At 30.4% G+C, this 17,749-nt stretch overlaps 4 protein-coding genes and 1 long non-coding RNA gene across 5 annotated transcripts; 2 read left to right on the top strand and 3 right to left on the bottom strand.

The window, feature by feature from the left end:
* Nucleotides 1-360: 360 nt before the first annotated feature.
* On the bottom strand, nt 361-1,655 carry LOC124533328. The gene is made up of 2 exons (XR_006966692.1): nt 1,192-1,655; nt 361-642 (listed from the first exon to the last, which is right to left on the bottom strand). It is a non-coding gene; the product is annotated as an uncharacterized LOC124533328 (long non-coding RNA).
* A 294-nt stretch (nt 1,656-1,949) lies between these two features.
* On the top strand, nt 1,950-8,636 carry LOC124533455 (glycerol kinase-like). The gene is made up of 13 exons (XM_047108736.1): nt 1,950-2,076; nt 2,283-2,476; nt 2,547-2,675; nt 2,910-3,039; nt 3,113-3,330; nt 3,544-3,756; nt 4,129-4,231; nt 4,479-4,586; nt 4,813-4,975; nt 5,628-5,829; nt 7,647-7,776; nt 8,254-8,346; nt 8,426-8,636. The coding sequence occupies exons 2-13, from the start codon at nt 2,405-2,407 to the stop codon at nt 8,521-8,523; spliced, it is 1,659 nt and encodes a 552-aa protein (XP_046964692.1). The 5' UTR covers nt 1,950-2,076; nt 2,283-2,404; the 3' UTR covers nt 8,524-8,636.
* Nucleotides 8,637-8,783: 147 nt separating this feature from the next.
* LOC124533456 (RNA-splicing ligase RtcB homolog) lies at nt 8,784-11,821 on the bottom strand. Its single transcript, XM_047108738.1, has 5 exons — nt 11,317-11,821; nt 10,936-11,066; nt 10,165-10,869; nt 9,933-10,097; nt 8,784-9,317 (listed from the first exon to the last, which is right to left on the bottom strand). The coding sequence occupies exons 1-5, from the start codon at nt 11,606-11,608 to the stop codon at nt 9,090-9,092; spliced, it is 1,521 nt and encodes a 506-aa protein (XP_046964694.1). The 5' UTR covers nt 11,609-11,821; the 3' UTR covers nt 8,784-9,089.
* Nucleotides 11,822-12,219: 398 nt separating this feature from the next.
* LOC124533747 (NADH dehydrogenase [ubiquinone] 1 beta subcomplex subunit 11, mitochondrial) lies at nt 12,220-13,057 on the top strand. The gene has a single exon (XM_047109221.1). The coding sequence runs from the start codon at nt 12,366-12,368 to the stop codon at nt 12,798-12,800; it is 435 nt and encodes a 144-aa protein (XP_046965177.1). The 5' UTR covers nt 12,220-12,365; the 3' UTR covers nt 12,801-13,057.
* Nucleotides 13,058-13,832: 775 nt separating this feature from the next.
* On the bottom strand, nt 13,833-16,536 carry LOC124533746. The gene is made up of 5 exons (XM_047109220.1): nt 16,298-16,536; nt 15,278-15,505; nt 14,953-15,085; nt 14,712-14,872; nt 13,833-14,147 (listed from the first exon to the last, which is right to left on the bottom strand). Exons 1-5 carry the CDS (start codon nt 16,397-16,399, stop codon nt 13,926-13,928), a joined length of 846 nt encoding a protein of 281 aa, XP_046965176.1. The 5' UTR covers nt 16,400-16,536; the 3' UTR covers nt 13,833-13,925.
* Between the last annotated feature and the right edge of the window lie 1,213 nt (nt 16,537-17,749).

The following is a 17,749-nucleotide window of genomic DNA, read 5'->3' as shown; positions in this document are numbered from 1 at the left end:
AGCACATTTATATCTTTAAATATTAATGTATTAGAATTATGAACATTTTTATTAAATGTTATTAAAATGTTGCTGTGATCAAGAACATTCCAAACAATAGTTTTCACTACCATAGGCTTTTAGATAAATTATTTATTCTTAAAAAAATATGTATTTTAATAGAAGCTTATCATTAGATACAATTTTATTTTTAATTATTAGTTAATCTTAGTACCAAAAAATATATAAACACATTGTGGTATCCTTAGCAGAAATTTTCACCTGAACCAATGTTAAGAGGTAATTGACTAAAATGTACATAAATAATGTTTTAATTGTAAATAAGGTTTTAAAGCCGGTTAAAAATGAATAAATACAGAATAGATCTAAATAGTTTATTTTATTTAAAACACCCTTATAATACTTTTGTACAGATATATCTTTAAAAGTTTTCTATACACTCCTTGTTATATTATATCTCATACCTATTTCAATCTCACACATATACCAAGTCACTTTAATTCTAAAATTGTAATAAAAATATTTAATAGCTAATCTTCCATTACAAAGAATAAAATCACATTTTTCGTTTTTTTGGACAGATTTGTGGAACTAGTTCCTCTTCACCATCACTACTGTCAACGTCATCTTCGATATAGTCCTCTGAAATATAGAAAATAATAAAAATATTTGTATGAAATTACTCTATTGATATGCTTCTTGTTAGAAATGTAAAATGTTTTTTTTTTTATTTGCTGTTTATCATTAAAAGATATTTTGGTGAAATGGTATTATTTCTTAGTATCATAGATGTTCTTGATGAGTCGAGATGGCCCAGTGGTTAGGTTAGGTTAGATGTGCATCTTAACCGATGATTGCGGGTTCAAAACCAGGCAAGCACCACTGATTCATGTTCTTAATTTGTCTTTATAATTCATCTCATGCTCTCGATGTTTTCCTTCAGCAGTGAAGGAAAATATCGAGAGGAAACCTGCATGTGACAAATTTCATAGAAATTCTGCCACATGTGTATTCCACCAACCCGCACTGGAACAGCGTGGTGAAAGATGTTCTTACTTCAGACAAAAATCTTGAATATTTTCTTTAGAAAATAATGTTAAAACATAGAAAATAATAGCAATAATTGGGAGGATTTTAAATAAAACCTAATTAAACAAAATATATTTGATATAAGTACAAGTAATATAATACCTAGAAGTCCTCCATCTTCAATTTTTTTAGTTAATGTTAAATTTACTGTTTGGCGGAATTCTTCCAATGATTTCATTAGTTGTGGTGGGTCTAAAGATGTTTCTTTTTCAATCATATCAAGTTTTTTACCATCCTCATACAAAACAAATTCAATTTTTCTTGTCATCTTTTATGTTAAAAAAGTATCTGTAATTCAGGTCTAAGGTCTCGGCTGCATCTAGGTTGTCATTAATCCATCAGATATTTGTACTTATATTATAGAAGCGAGGTTATTTTTATATACCACACTTTTTAAATACAATATTTAAACAAAGACTCGAGTTTTATCGTACGACCCGTGTGCACTTTCATTTAATATATAGATGTTATAAATAATTGAAATTTCTGGACTATATAACTAGGTACTTAATAGGTATTAGGTACTTATTGAGAAAAATTAAGAATATTATTGTAAATTGTCAGTAATGTCAATCTAACATTGGTGTTTTTTTTTTATTTTAGTAAGATAGCAAAAGTGTTTGCCATACAGCCTAGTCATGGGACTTATTTAAAAAAAAAAAAAACATACCAAACTGAATCGCTATAGTTCACAATATCAAAACATTTTTTATTTGTTTTAATTTTATTCTCTTAACTACAACTAGCAAAGAAACAAAATTCTAAGAAAATTCCGTTCAAAAATTAAATTAGCAGCACTGTACATTTACTCAAAACGATTGGTTTTATAGATAACATTAAGTCAGGTGATTTACATAGATTTTGACTAATAAGTTTTGTTTTTTTGACTTTATATTGCAGTAATAACTGACAAATAAAAATATAAACAAGTTAAAGAAAACAGGACCAATTTACTATAAACTACAGTCGCTTAATTTTAATTTTGATGTAAAATATATTATGCTTTATTTATTTCATGTTTAAAATGTAAAATTAAGATGTTTAATTATATACATATGAACCGATCAAACTTAATCAGTAACTGAATAATTAAATATGCAGCTCCTGCAGAATTCATTGAATTCATATAGTATTATTACTTATTAGTTATTACCTATTTTGAAGTATGATGATTGTTGACATTTATCTTTTAGGTCTAACTAGATTACTAGAATATAGTATGTATAGATTACAGAGAAGACTCTATTCAAATCGGCCTTGATTGTTGATTTATTATTTAAATAATGAGATATGGAAAAAATATTTTTAACGTAATATGCGGGAATTTGGCAAATTTGGACCACTTATCGGTGCTATAGACGAAGGTACATCAAATGTCAAGTTCTTGGTAAGATTTGTTGTAACATTTTGTTATTTTACTATCACAACAAAATACGTGAATTGAATCAACTTTTTAGGTATTTGCTGCAAATACTTCTGAAGTACTAACTTACCATCAAGTCTCACTGAAAAGATTTAGTCCACAGGAAGGATGGGTTGAACAAGATGCATTAGAAATTTTAAGTGCAGTTTTGGAATGTATTGAGGTGTGTAACTAATTTAAAACGAATAAATAATATTTCATTCAGTACATATATTGTAAACATATATCCGACATATTTTTTTTTTAAATGTTAGTACCATACAAAACTTTTGGTCTTGTTTTCTGATCAGTAAGATTTTAATTTCTTATCAACGGTTAAAAGCATTCATTTACATTATTTATATTAATTAATATTTGTGTATAGGTATATTAAAGATTTGTTATTATTGTGAAATAGGTCACAATAGATAATTTAAGAAAACTTGATATAAATCCTGAAGATGTTGTGGGTATTGGCATTACTAACCAAAGAGAAACAACAATTGTTTGGAATTCTACAACAGGGGAGCCATTATATAGTGCCATTGGTAAGAAAATAAAATATACATATATTATGCCAAATTATGTAAACTAAATTTACAAACCACTTTTATATTGCAGTATGGTTAGATGTCCGAACATCTAAAATTGTTGATGATTTAATTAAAAGCAAGGGAGCACAATGCACAAATGCCGTAACACAGACTAGCGGGCTACCTCTGTCAACATACTTCTCATCTGTGAAGCTAAAATGGCTATTGGAGAATGTTACTGCTATCAAGCAAGCAGTGATAGAAGGAGAGTGTATGGCGGGTACTGTAGATTCCTGGTTAATTTGGGTAAGTTCCTCATTAAAAGATTTTCAATACCTTTCTAATAATTAGTTTGTAGTTTGGAAAAATAATATTAATTTGATTTATCATTAATTAAGCCTAAATATATATTTGTAGCAAATTATTGGTGATAGAAATTTAATTTATATAAAAATATATTTATATAAATAATATTTTATATTTGTGTCAAAGGTTTATTTATCTATTGAATTTGTTTAGAATCTCACAGGTGGATCTCGAGGAGGAGTACATGCGACAGATGTTACAAATGCATCTCGTACACAACTTATGTCGCTCAAAAGCTTACAGTGGGATAAGGGTCTATTACGCTTTTTTGATGTTCCCATAGAGATACTACCAAAGATTAAAAGTTCAGCTGAAATTTATGGATATATATCTACTGGGGCCTTGCTGGGCACACCGATAGCTGGGGTAATTGTTTTTTATTTTAAGCTAGGCATAATCATTTATTTACATATCTTTTTTATAAATATTTAATTGTTTTTTTTATGAGTATATTTTGAGCTATTAAGTCCAATTTAAATGTTAACCATAATTAATAAATTACATTTAGGTAAAAAGGTTTGAATAGACAGTTTAAGAGCTTAGTTTATAATACTCAATAAATAGCTAATAAATAGTATAAGTAAACCAGTTTTACTCAATATATAGCTAATAAATAGTATAGATATCTAGTGGAGTAAAATCTTGTAGTAAACATTTAGTTTAATTTTTTCACAACCTTTCTGTGTATAATATTATATACTCCATCTGTAGTTTAACATCTTTTGTTTATACTTTCAGTGCCTAGGTGATCAGCAAGCAGCATTAGTCGGGCAAAATTGTATGAATTTTGGGCAAGTCAAATGCACCTATGGCACTGGGTGCTTTCTGCTCTATAATACAGGTAATTAAAATGACTGTTTATATGCAATCTTTATTGTTTTTCCTGACTATCTTTGGCTTTATTTTTGATATTTGTCCATAAAACTTGTTTTAAAGGAAATCTTATTATTTTTTTAAAAACATAAAAAATATTTATGTTTGTATATATATCCTTTAGTTAAGGCAATTCTCTAAAGAAACAATAAGATTAAACAAAAATGAGGTGATATTTCTTATAAATAAATTAAACAACTAATAAAATATTTTAGGAGAATCTATAGTGCACTCTCAAAATGGCTTACTAACAACGGTAGCATATAAACTTGGACCAAATGTACCACCTATATATGCATTGGAAGGATCAGTAGCTATAGCAGGTATAATATTATTATTCCATTTATTACCTAAACTGTAAAATACGTATGTACTAAAATTATTGTGCACATTATTAATCATTGTACATATTAATGCTTTCTGTAATACTAACAGTTTCATGTTTACTTTTTGAAATTATCAGTATCCAAAAATATATATACTATTTAAGTCACAGCAGTTATTTTGTTTTTGTTACTTGTTTTATTAATTTTATGTAAAATTATTTAGGTGACACATTACAATGGTTGCAAGATAGCTTGGGAATATTAAATGATGTGTCTGACACTGAGTACCACGCCTCCCAAGTGACTGATGATGAAGAAGGTAGCATTTGTTTTGTACCGGCATTTAACGGATTATACTCACCGCATTGGAGAAAAGATGCACGAGGGTAATTATATATTTTTATTAATAAGTAATGATAAATTTCATACTAAGTTTCGCTGATTTTAATGAGTAGAAATATTTCTTTTTATTTCAAGTAGGCAGATACCTTAGTGAATGCAACCACCTAATGGTACGCAGTCCGATTTTCCCATAGACATTGGCTTTGCGAGTGTTAACCATCCCTTATATTGCACATGCACGACTAATCTTGGGATATAAGATGTTATGTCCTTGTACACACCCATGAAGCACTACAATACTAAGTATTGCTGTTTAGTAGGTTCAAAATGTAATAAATCTACCCAGACGGGCATATGATGCAAAGTCCTAACACCAAGTATTAGCCTTTTTTACTCTTGATCATTTTTGGTAAAAAAAAAAAAAAAAAAATCTGCAAAGCAATTAAAGAACATTTTCAAATGCTATTTAAAAATAGATTTTTCGTAATGTCACAATTAGTTGGTTCAAAATGTAATAAATCTACCCAGACGGGCATATGATGCAAAGTCCTAACACCAAGTATTAGCCTTTTTTACTCTTGATCATTTTTGGTAAAAAAAAAAAAAAAAAAAAAATCTGCAAAGCGATTAAACAACATTTTCAAATGCAATTTAAAAATAGAATTTTCGTAATGTCCCAAGTGTGTTTCCGCGCAGCATTATGTGCGGCATAAGCAGCAAGACGCGGCGGGCGCACGTGGTCCGCGCGGCGCTGGAGGCCGTGTGCCAGCAGGTGCGCGCGGTGGGCGGCGCCATGGCGGCCGACTGCGCGCCGCTGCGACGCCTGCTCGCCGACGGCGGCATGGCGCAGAACCAGGCCCTCATGCAGATGCAGGCCGACACGCTCGGCGTGCCCGTCGTACGCACTTCACTCATACCGACTAGTATTGCATATAAAATAATGACTAGCGTGTAACGATGGGGCCGACATATAGGATGCCTACAAAGGCCCCTATAAAAACAAAGAATTAAAAAAAAAAATCAAAAAAAAAAATGACTGTCGCTTCTCAATTTGTTTTTGATAATGTTATGTATGTACGCAAAAATATAAATGATTTTCCCAAAAATAGGCTATTTGACACTGCGAAAAATAAATTGTGAATTATTGTAATCATATATTATGAGTTTAAAAATGGTTATTTAGTAACGAAACTTGAAAATAATACCTAATTTATTCAAAAATCAATACATAAAAATGCATTTTTTCAAACGTTTGTCACGTGACACAAAACGCTCCTGATTGGCCGGGCTTATGATGAAGTCACTTTGTTGTAAACCTTGTTTTTCTTCTACTATATATACCACAGGTTAAAATACAGCAAAGTGACGTCACCGACCCCATTGCAGCGCCATATTGTCCAAGTTACGTTTTCGCGCGTTATTTAAATATGGAATCTTTAATATGATATTTTTCGGCAAATACGTACTAGAAATAAAAAAAAAAAAAACTTTTAGTGGGTTCCTTAACCTCTACTAAATAATATAAAATGGATTTTAAAAACCAGTCAAATAGCCTATTGTGACGTACATTCCATTAATACTAGGAACAAGAATAAACTTGTTACGCCTAGTACCCGATTGTACAGGGTTAGTAACTCTTTTTTGGGGCAATGTATACGTTTTTACAACAGGATCCCAGAAAACGTTCAACAATATTCAATTATAAAATTCAAAAGAATCGTTAAAGAGCGTTTGTGTGCTAAAGGATATTACAGCACTGATGACTTTCTAGTTGACTGCACACCTTGGGAATGAGATGATCGCCTCCAGGCTGTTTCGAATAACAAGAATATGTTTATTGCTGTAAATTATAAATTGATATTATAAAAAAAATATCCCGCTGAGTTTCTTTCGCCGGTTCATCTCAGGTCTGAGGTATTATATTCCGAACCGGTGGTAGATTTTCGACAATCAATAAGAAAGTGTAAACGCTTCTATTTTGAATAAAGGTTTTTGACTTTAACTTTGACATTGCATATCGAGCTACTGTCGATAGTATTCGTGTTTTTCGCCTGACGATAGCGAGTTATTTGTACCGATCGATACTAACGATAGTGCTGACACAAGATGATATGTTAGAGAGTACTATCAATGAATAGTTTTTGGGGTCAACTATCAATAGTCCGACTACCGATAGTTCTGCAACAATATTGCCAGCTATAACTTCTATACTATGAAGGAGGATTGCATATCGATAGTCCACTATCGCTAGGCAATCGATTCTCTATCAATAGGGTGTAAGCGATAGTATTGATTGTTTATCCATGAGCAATACTATCGATACTATCGTGTTTAAACCTAAACTATCAATACTATAGATAGCCATTCAATATTATCAAGACCTTTTGACTTAATCATAATCATCCTTTTTGTATCGCCGCTGTAAATAGTATTGCTCACGAATATATATTGATATATACTATCGATAGTGTTGAGCAAAACAATGTCCTGAATAGTTTCTGAGGTTTCTAGTAGATACTAGTAGTAGGTAGTTTTGAACTATCGATATTCAAACCATCGATAATACTTCAACACTGCTGTTAAGTATTGTTTATTATGAATTACTAAAATACTTACTGATCAGTAATAAAACAATGATGTATTCTATTAAAAAGGCGTATATGAATGTTTGAAAACAATAAAATTTTAAAATGTAGAAATTAATTATGTTTTTAGATTCGTCCGTTGATGATGGAGAGTACCGCACTAGGAGCCGCTATAGTAGCAGGTCGCGCGCTGCGAGTCTGGCCTGCGAGCACGCCCAGTCCACCGGCGGACACGTTTTTGCCATCAATTACGAATGAAGGTAGTAAATATTCAAATAGCGTGCATGGTGGATAAATCTTTTACCGACAAGTTTTTACAACATTTTACAACTGCAATACAGAAGATATTTCCTCAGTGTTATAAAACCAGAATAATTTATTAATAGTCATATTTATTGGATATGTATAATAGGTCAAAATAGATTAAATTCAGCTGTATTTTTTGTTTTGATTTCCGTCTTAATATTTTATCAGCATTATTTTTAGAAGTTTAATTGCTTCTGAATAATTATAATCAATGACTCATTTACATAGGTTGATGCAAATATTCGAATTACCCGTGATATCTTAACTACATGCTATTGTATGATCAATAGTGATTATGTGATAAAATCATTATAAATAAAAAAAAAAACAAAAATGCACCTTATTAATAACATTTCCATTATATTTTAAATATCCTTGAAGAAAATAAAATAAATTAAATTAAGATAATGATCAAAATATGTCATTTTCAGAAAGAGAAATACGCCGCGTCCGATGGGAATCAGCGTTAGAAAGATGCTTGGGTTGGGCTACTGAAGACGATGATACTACGCAATTAAAATCCGGTATTGTATTTTATTATTTATTCAGTAAAAGAACACGTAAAATTAATATGTTATATAATGTATATGCTCTATGTTTCAGACGAGGTTGATTATACAACAACAGTGTTACCATCCGGTCTGTTTTTCCTGGGAACTGCTTTACTAGTGATACTAGCCGATAAAATGAAAATAATATAGAATATAGAACTTCACAACTTAGTCATCAAATACCTCCAATGTTAGTCAATATAAATGCAGTATTAATAATATATTGTTAGTGAAATATTACCATCAATAAAATGAAATACATAGTTTACTGTTTTTATTTATATAATGAAACAAACATATACTAAAGTACAAAATTTTCTTTTACATTAATGATAAATGCGATGAAAAATATTTCGACATATGTATTTGATGTTATCAGCATCCATGGAAAATAATATTTATGTTATTTAAATAAGTATAAAATTTGAAAAAATAAAGACTCAATAAATTAACAAATTATCATATGATTGTCCCCCGCAAAATCTATATACTGCTCTGTGTACTGCTGCGGTTATTAAAGCATCATTTAAAAGCCATTAATATGATCCCATGGACAATTCATACTTTTATTAATTTGTTAAACATAAACTCAACAAAATGTAATTGTTGTTATAATTTCTTTTGAGTTTACATATTTAGGTAAGAGTTTTCTTTATATACAGAATGCTAATGATTGAAAGTTACAAAATAGTAAAAAAAGCAGATTAAACTTCAAATTATCCTTTAATCACAGCAATAGGACGTAATTTAACAGTCTTCTTACTGATACCAGCAGCATGACATGTGTTTACAACATCAGTCACATTTTTATAGGATTCTGGTGCTTCTTCCATTACTAATTTTGGAGATGCTACTCTTATTGAAATACCCATACCTTCTAACTTTCCTAATACATCCTTGTAATCAATATTTCGTCTAGATTTAGCACGAGATAGAGCGCGGCCCTGTAAAGTAAAGTGCAAAAGTTATTGGCATTATTTAAAGATATGTCTACTCTATTGATACCATTAAATTCATATTTATGATTTATCTATTTTAAGCCAATGTTAATTTATAGTGCATAGTGAAAAAGTAAGTAAATGTCGACATAAATAAAATAATTGGATTGTACTCATTAATCATGTGGTTATATACACAATTATATGAATTTTTATTTATAAATATTTCACTTATCTGACATTTACTCACCTTTTTCAAAATATGTGTAGCATTGGTAAAATTCGTAAAACCGATCACATCCGAATTGAGTACGCTCTCCCAAATTATCAATATTTATTTCTCATGTGAATATGATCTTTACACAAACGTAATAACTTGTAATATCATATGACCTCATATATTCGTCAATGTGACACGTCGATAAACATGCACTTGCTTTCTCTGACGTGAGAATCTTTAGCGTCGAATGGTGCAATAGGGAGCTATTTATATTGGTTGTGTAAATCGGCAGTAATGGGTTTTATTTTCATATCATTGCATTTTCTGATGCTACATCTAATTAATATTGTACCATAACAATGTTATGTATATTACATCATCACAATCAATAATATACTTACAGCTCCATGACATGTGGATCCAAAGGTTTCTGTCATACCCTGGTGAGTACCTGTAAGCACATAACTGCATGTGCCCATTGATCCTCCAATCAATACAGGTTGCCCAGTCAATTGGTAATCCACTGGTATTAGAGGATGATGGGGAGGAAAAGCTCTTGTGGAACCCTGTTGTATAAATGGATTTATTAGAATTTATTTTTATTTTAAACATGTTTATATTATAAATTCTCACCTTTCTATGGACAAGTAAAGTCTTTACTTTACCGTCCACAATATGTTCTTCTATTTTAGCTACATTATGAGAAACATCATATATAACATGCATATCTAAATCATCAGGAGACATTTTAAATTGTTTGGCAAATGCTTGACGTGTTAAAAATGTCATTGAACTACGATTGACCCATGCAAAGTTAGCTGCTGCTGCCATGGCTTTTAAATAATCTTGACCTTCAACAGAATTTATCCTGGCACAGGCTAGCTGCCGATCGTTAACATCAATTTGATCTCTTTTCATAGCCTTTTCCATCTGTACAAGTGCATCTGTTGCTACTTGATGACCAAACCCTCTACTTCCTGAGTGTATCATAACACATACTTGGCCTATTCTTTCTAAGCCCATCTTGCCAGCAGCAAATTTATCATAAATTTCATCCACAACTTGTATTTCAGCATAGTGATTACCAGCTCCAAGGGTTCCTAATTGTGGCAAACCTCGCTTCTTAGCCCTTAAACTCACTTTAGATGGATCAGCATTAAGCATGCGACCATATTCTTCACAGTGTTCTTTATCTTCAGCCCATACATACCCTTCCCTAAGTGACCAGTCCATGCCCATTTCTAGAGCTTCTTCTAAATCTCTAGCATTCATGGGTATGATGCCTTTGGAGCCCACTCCAACAGGAATATGATCAAATAAACTTTGGGCTAATTGCTCCTAGAATTTAATAAGATGTTAGTCATACTAATATTTTCTCAAATAAATATTCTAACCAAAACTTACCTTAATTGGTTGAACATCTTTTTCATGTAAATTAGTTCTTAAAAGTCGTACACCACAGTTAATATCAAAACCTACACCACCAGGAGACACAATTGACTTTGGATTAGAAGTATCAAAAGCGGCCATGTTTCCTAAAAAAACAAAAATTATTCAAAATAATAATTCCTTATTAATAATGTAGTAGCTAAACAGCTCTCTTTGAATTATTTAATATGATGCAATAATTAATTTTCCAGAGTGCAATTACAGAATATTGAACAACATATTTCATGGACATTTTAGGATTTTCTTAGTTACCCGAGAAACTTTGAGAGAATTTGTATTTAAAATCATAATGTAATCTAAAATATAACCCTAATACTGATAAAATAGTAAGTATACCAATAGCAAATCCATATCCTGAATGTATATCCGGAAGACCGACAGATCGTCCAACAATTCCTGGCAATGCTGCAACATTTGCTATTTGCTTAACACCAGGAAGGAACCCTCCTGTCATGCCAGGCCGGCAAGAATTCCTTAATTCGTCTAACATGAGCTTTTCTAAGGTATTATTAACGTAGAAAACGCCTTCGACATTCATGTTAGGTTGAAAGCCTTTCTTAATTTTCCAACAATGTGGATTAATTTTTTCTAAATATTTTAATTCTTCGTTATATTGCCTGACTACCATATTTAGTATTTGTATGTGCTTAGGTAGTATTTATCAGATATTAATGATAAAAGAACAAAAAAGGTATCTTCAATATTCAATATAAAGTATACACTAAATTCAACCAGACTTATCACTTAATTAATAAGAAATATGAAACGTATGGCTATTGGATGCCATATAAGTTTTACTTTTAACAGTTTGAACGTTTACTGTCGGCTGTCGCAGATCTATCGATTTTACCGACGTCAAATTGAAAATGACATATGACAGAACAGATGAAAACTAACAATAGAATAATTTGTATAAAATAAATCGTGTCAATTTAAAAATAATTTATTAAATTTGAACGACCTAATAGTATATTCTAAGAAAAAAATTGATCCGGCCAATAAAACTTTTAATCATCAGAAATTTATAGACTGTTTGTTAAGCATTTGTTCAGCAATTAAGTTGATCATTTCATTTATTATGAGGATGAAGAAAACAATATAACCGTACTTTATTTATCATCTATAACACATGAGATAAAAATATTGTTTGTTTTATAAAACAAAATTGTTAATATCTTGGTTAAACTAAAAATTCGGTTTTAAAACCGATAATAAATTTTTATTTTTCATTCTCTAAAAATTCTGCATTATCTGTGAATGGTTTTGGTTTCATAATCATTCATGTATTGAAATACGAAATTACGAAAAAATCAAAATAGACTTATTTATTTAAGTAAAAAATAAAACGTTTAAATATATATTAGGTGCGGTACAATATAATTATAATGGCTGCTTTAATAAAACTTCGTCACATGCCTGTTGTACAGAGATCTGTTTGGAATTACTTCACGAAAACTAGTCGCAACATTTCCACTTCAAAGAAGAATAGTGATACGGCTACTACAGCTTGTGATTCCAAAGCATCAGAAGATAAAAATTGGGTTAGCTACGGTTTCGATTATAATAGCAAGGAGGAAGATACAAACGCGCACCATGCAACCTATTTCTTTTCAGTGACGTTATGTCTTGTCTTTGGAGGATTCGCATGGGCTTATGCTCCTGATGTGCACATGAGGGATTGGTCTCAAAGAGAAGCTTATTTAGAACTGCACCGCCGAGAAAAAGCTGGTCTGCCCCCGATTGATCCCAATTTTATTAATCCAAAGAACATCAAATTACCATCTGAAGAAGATCTATGTGATGTTGAAATTATTATCTAATTTAGCAGTGATATTTATTACCGTTGAAAATGTAGATAACTCCTATGCAATTGACTAGTAAAGGATAATATTTTGTTAAATTTGATATTTCTTTATGTAATCCTTTGTAGAGGTCAAATATCATTGTAATAATATACAAGTTTTCTTGTTAATAAATCAATAGTGTGTTCAATGCTATAATCAAACAACACATGGAACATTATATGCTGTCTTGTGTTCTTGTGCTACAAAAATTAAAGTAAATTTAAAAAACTTAACCCCAATTTCATGTTATATTTACCAATTTAATTAATACCCTACTGCTCAGATGGCTTAGTTCAATTTAATGTGCAACAAATAATTTTAATGGAATGTTAACAAAAATTAACTTTATATTTACTGGAATATTAGTAAATATAATTTAAATTATTAGTGTATTAGTAAATATATTGTATCATAAGTCATAATAATGGCACCTATGATATACCGATACATATAATGCTTCTTTTGAATGAATGCAATTTTTTTTAATTTTAGTACTCGTAACAATTTTATGAACATTCACTTAATTTTTTTATAAAAGTATTTAGTATCATTAGACATGCTGCATTGACCCCAAACAAAATTGGGATATGGGAAGGTGGATAATGATTTACATTAAACACAAATTTTTATTTCTACATAGGTACATAATTTGATAAAATTGCTATAATTAATTTATTTAAAAATAAATGAAAGGTTTAGCCAATATTTTTTTAGGAATGTTTATGTTTAATTAATTAAATTAAACAAAATTGCTATAATATTGAACTACCTACAAAAAATGTTTTTTTGATATATGTATTTGGATTGTGTTGTAGATATAATGGTAGAACAATTTGTTAATTCATATTTTTCTAAAAGCCAATAGTATTTTTCGAGTTAAATTTAATAATAAATGGCATATCCTTTTCATCTTGAAGAACATCTTTATACATTATATTTCTTGTGAAAGGTTCCATAAATAAAAGAAAATGCTAGTTTATCCTGCTTGAATAAAGTATTGATAAATAATTATTGAAGTCAAATACTTCACATAAAATTTATTCAATAAAACTCATATCTTACATATTTATATATAATCATTCAAGAAATTGTATTGACATTTTATGCTGCTTTTATATTAACGATTCGACCGCCTGTTATAAGCGCGTAGGCATTGTCTCCCGCGGGTGCGACAAGAGCGTTAATACATGCACCTACATTTATATCTCCGGCAGGTTCCAATTTGTCTTCTGAGATTTTCCATCGCCTCACACAACCATCCCACCCGCCCGTCCATGCGAAACCATTACTCACTGACAAGCTAGTCAATATCATGTCACTGACCTATAATCACAATTGTATTATTAGAGAAATATCATCAAACAATATCAGGAATTATTAGTAGAAAAATGTTATATTATTCTAATTACCAGTCGAAGACATTCGTCTTCGAGAAGAATATATTTTCATAAAATATAATCTCAATGATTACATTATTTGTTGCTTAAAAAAATTGCAATTTCTATCTTATTCCGTTGTAAATCGTCGAGATAAGTTAAAATTAGTTGTTGTTTTAACAATTTTGTCAGAAATCTTTTCGGTCTACTCAAGTAAGTTTAATTCTACTTGTTGTTAATTTATTATACATTTAAATTTAGTATCTGCTTGACTCTAAGTATACCTATAAGTACTTTTACAATTTTGCTATTAATTTAAAAAAGGCATTGGTTGCGAAGTAGTTTTGGTAATATATAATGGCATGGCAATGGCATCTAAAGTCTACCAAATATTAAGCTTCTGCCATGATCATTAGATATATATTTCGGAATCAAGATATCTTTTCAACTACAGACTATTAGTATAATTTACCGTAAATAACGATATTTTTATACAAAAATGAATTTATACCTTAACTTCGTGTAACTTTTTAAATTTGTTGTCAAGCGAGACATTGTGCAGTTGAATGTTATTGCCGCCACGACCCACGACCACTAGGTACGCCCCATCTATCCTCAAAGGAGCTCGTCCTTCCATGACGTGTTGCGTTATAAAACGTTCTTTGGATTCGTCTGTAACGATACCAATGCTATTGAATTCGTAAACTATTTACGTTAGTTTTCTCTTCATTGAATTACTTCGATCTGCATACCAGGTCTAATTTCTGTTACAGTTACGTAAAGGTCTCGTGCAGTAAACATGTACGGTGGACTTATCGCTATGTCCTTCACTTCCTCTAGGACGTTATATTTAGCTTTAAAGGCGTTTTCTTCAAAAACATATATCTGAAAGTAAGTATTTTTTATTTGTATTTACTTTTATTTGGATAAATTTAGTGGCTTGTAATCAAATGAAACCTTTTAATGTTATTGATTTTAACTTAAAATACTTTTGATCTTCAAACACCAGCGCTGATATGCGAAGAAGAAATTTATATTTTATAATCAAATAATTTTAATTGTTTAAATTAAACTCACGTTCCCTAATTCATCACCAGCGTACACATGTTTGCCATTCACACATATTGAACCTATATCCCCCTCAGATGCTGGGAACTCCATTGTTTTGGCACCATCAGAAGTCCAAACTTTTAACCCTCCGTCATTAGAACTCGAATAAACTTTATCTTCATTTGCCGCTAAAGCAAACAACTGTACTTCGTGAGCCGCCCATGACGCCCCTGGTGTGAGATTAGCATCAAAGGTCTAAAAAATAAATAAAAAATATTGTAGTAAAGAAAACTTTCTTTAATTATTTTTATTTTTCTTTTTGTGTTACTATTATGATAATAAATATTTTGTTTATTCTTGTTTTGCATATATGTAGATAGTTATTTTGTACTAATAACACTGGAGTAACGTTACATGCTAATGATATTTATTTATTTAATCGGAGAACATACAGCCGTTGACAAACAAAATAACAAATACTTAATAACTATCAGGCCAATAACAGTTCTCACATGTAGCATTAAAGAGACTGAGAATGGAAAAAATAATAACAACAGCACACATAAAATTAAGTATCATTATAAAAAAAAAACGCCAATGAGACCACATGTTAAAAACTTAAAAAAGTTAAAAATAATAAAATAAAAAATAACTACATATGTCTTTGCAAACATTTCTGTCATGTATCGCTTAACATTATTATGCTTTCTGCAGAAAACATCAAAATCTTCACAAACTTCGATAAGCTAATTAAGACAAGCAGACGCTCTTATCAGAAAATAATTCTGCCTATAATTTGTCTTAGCAGTTGGGACATGAATTAGAGGCTGACGACGTCGATATACCTATAGGAGATATATAAGAGAGAAATTAGTTATTGGTACAACTAAATGGTTACTATAATAAGGTGTTATTATTATATTGTTTTGTATCTATTGTTGAATATATTGTTAACTAATCATGAGGCGATTTTCGAGTCATATGACTAAGAAATAATTTGTATTTAGGACATTCACATAATATTTATGTTATGATTTTTCTACTTACTAAAATTGTGCCATTATCCGCACCGACAAACAATTTATTACTCCATGCCACTACGCAAGGTTCCACATCAATTTTAATTTCTGTTTTAATACTCAAAGACATTTTATAATCTCTTTTCCTAAAATTATAACGGTAAATTTACAAACGTGTTTAATAACCTAAATATTCTAAGTCACTACTGAAGTGAAGGCGTCTCTCACAACGAGACTAAAATAGCCAGGCCGGCTTCAGATATTTGCAGACTTATTTACGGAGAAACTTTCTAGATAAATAAGGAGACGGCTAAAAATATTAATCTAAATTGAATTATTACATAAGAAATAATAAATTAAGAATTTTAAAAAAAGCAGATTTTTGAAGACAAGTTAATATTTCGATAACGTCAAATTAACCCTGTGATTAATTTTAATATATATTATTGTCTCTCACGATTTACTTAGATATATTGAAGTATCTATATATTGAAATGATCCCTAATTGTAATAGAAACATAAACGCCTAAAGTACAATAGAGATAGACATACAGAGGTCCCAATCTGCTTTAGCCACAAAATAAATCAAAATAAAAAAAAAATAAGATTGCAGTTAGATTACTCGAATTTTTTGTAATTATAGAAATTTGTACAAAATATGCACATAGGCATCGCCTTAAGAACCTTCTTAATAACGACATTCAATTTATTATGCCGTTTATAGTACAGGTATAATATATGTTTTATTTACGAGCGTACGTTTCTATTACGAATAAGTCTATTTGTATTGTATTCTTAGCATAATCTTACGATGCAACGATATGAGCCATAAGTGCACAACATAATGGACGACTTCATTAACTATACATTCATTCCGTCTGTACGGACACGCGCATACGACACGCGTATTCATTACGATCTACATACCTTAACAGAGATACATAATCTAAAAAATAAAGTGATTCTCTTCTCTTACATTAAAAAACCCAATCAGTTCTAGTATTTATATGCTTACAACATCTATTAAATAATGGATTAGCATTTTATCATTCCTCTCGTAATTTGTTAATAACCTATCTAGGGTTAGGAAGAGTTTTAGCAATCAGAACTGTATTACATTAAATCTTATTTGACCAAAACCCGGAACCTCTCTCGGTTGTTCAATCGGCTAGTGTCGCTATCGTCGTACGGCGAGTCTCGTGAAATATAAATGAGAAATTTGACAAACAGTCAAGAATGTAATAATTTGCATACTATTTGGACGTCACATCCGTAGCATTCATTACTCATATAAAATAATAACATTACAAGTTACTATAAATATAACTACATCGTACCCACCCGTGCATTAATATCGTCACCTAGTTACAGAAGTTTATTGTAGTTTTTCTTACAAGGCTTACAAAAGAATTTATGAATGATTTGAATTTACAAAGATACATAAGCCTGTGCCCGAATCTATCATTTCATTTCCTCACGC

Source organism: Vanessa cardui, chromosome 11, assembly GCF_905220365.1.
Source record: "Vanessa cardui chromosome 11, ilVanCard2.1, whole genome shotgun sequence".
Lineage (NCBI taxonomy): Eukaryota > Metazoa > Arthropoda > Insecta > Lepidoptera > Nymphalidae > Vanessa > Vanessa cardui.
Note: the sequence above shows the minus strand (reverse complement) of the source record. Positions and strands in the feature narration are given on the sequence as shown.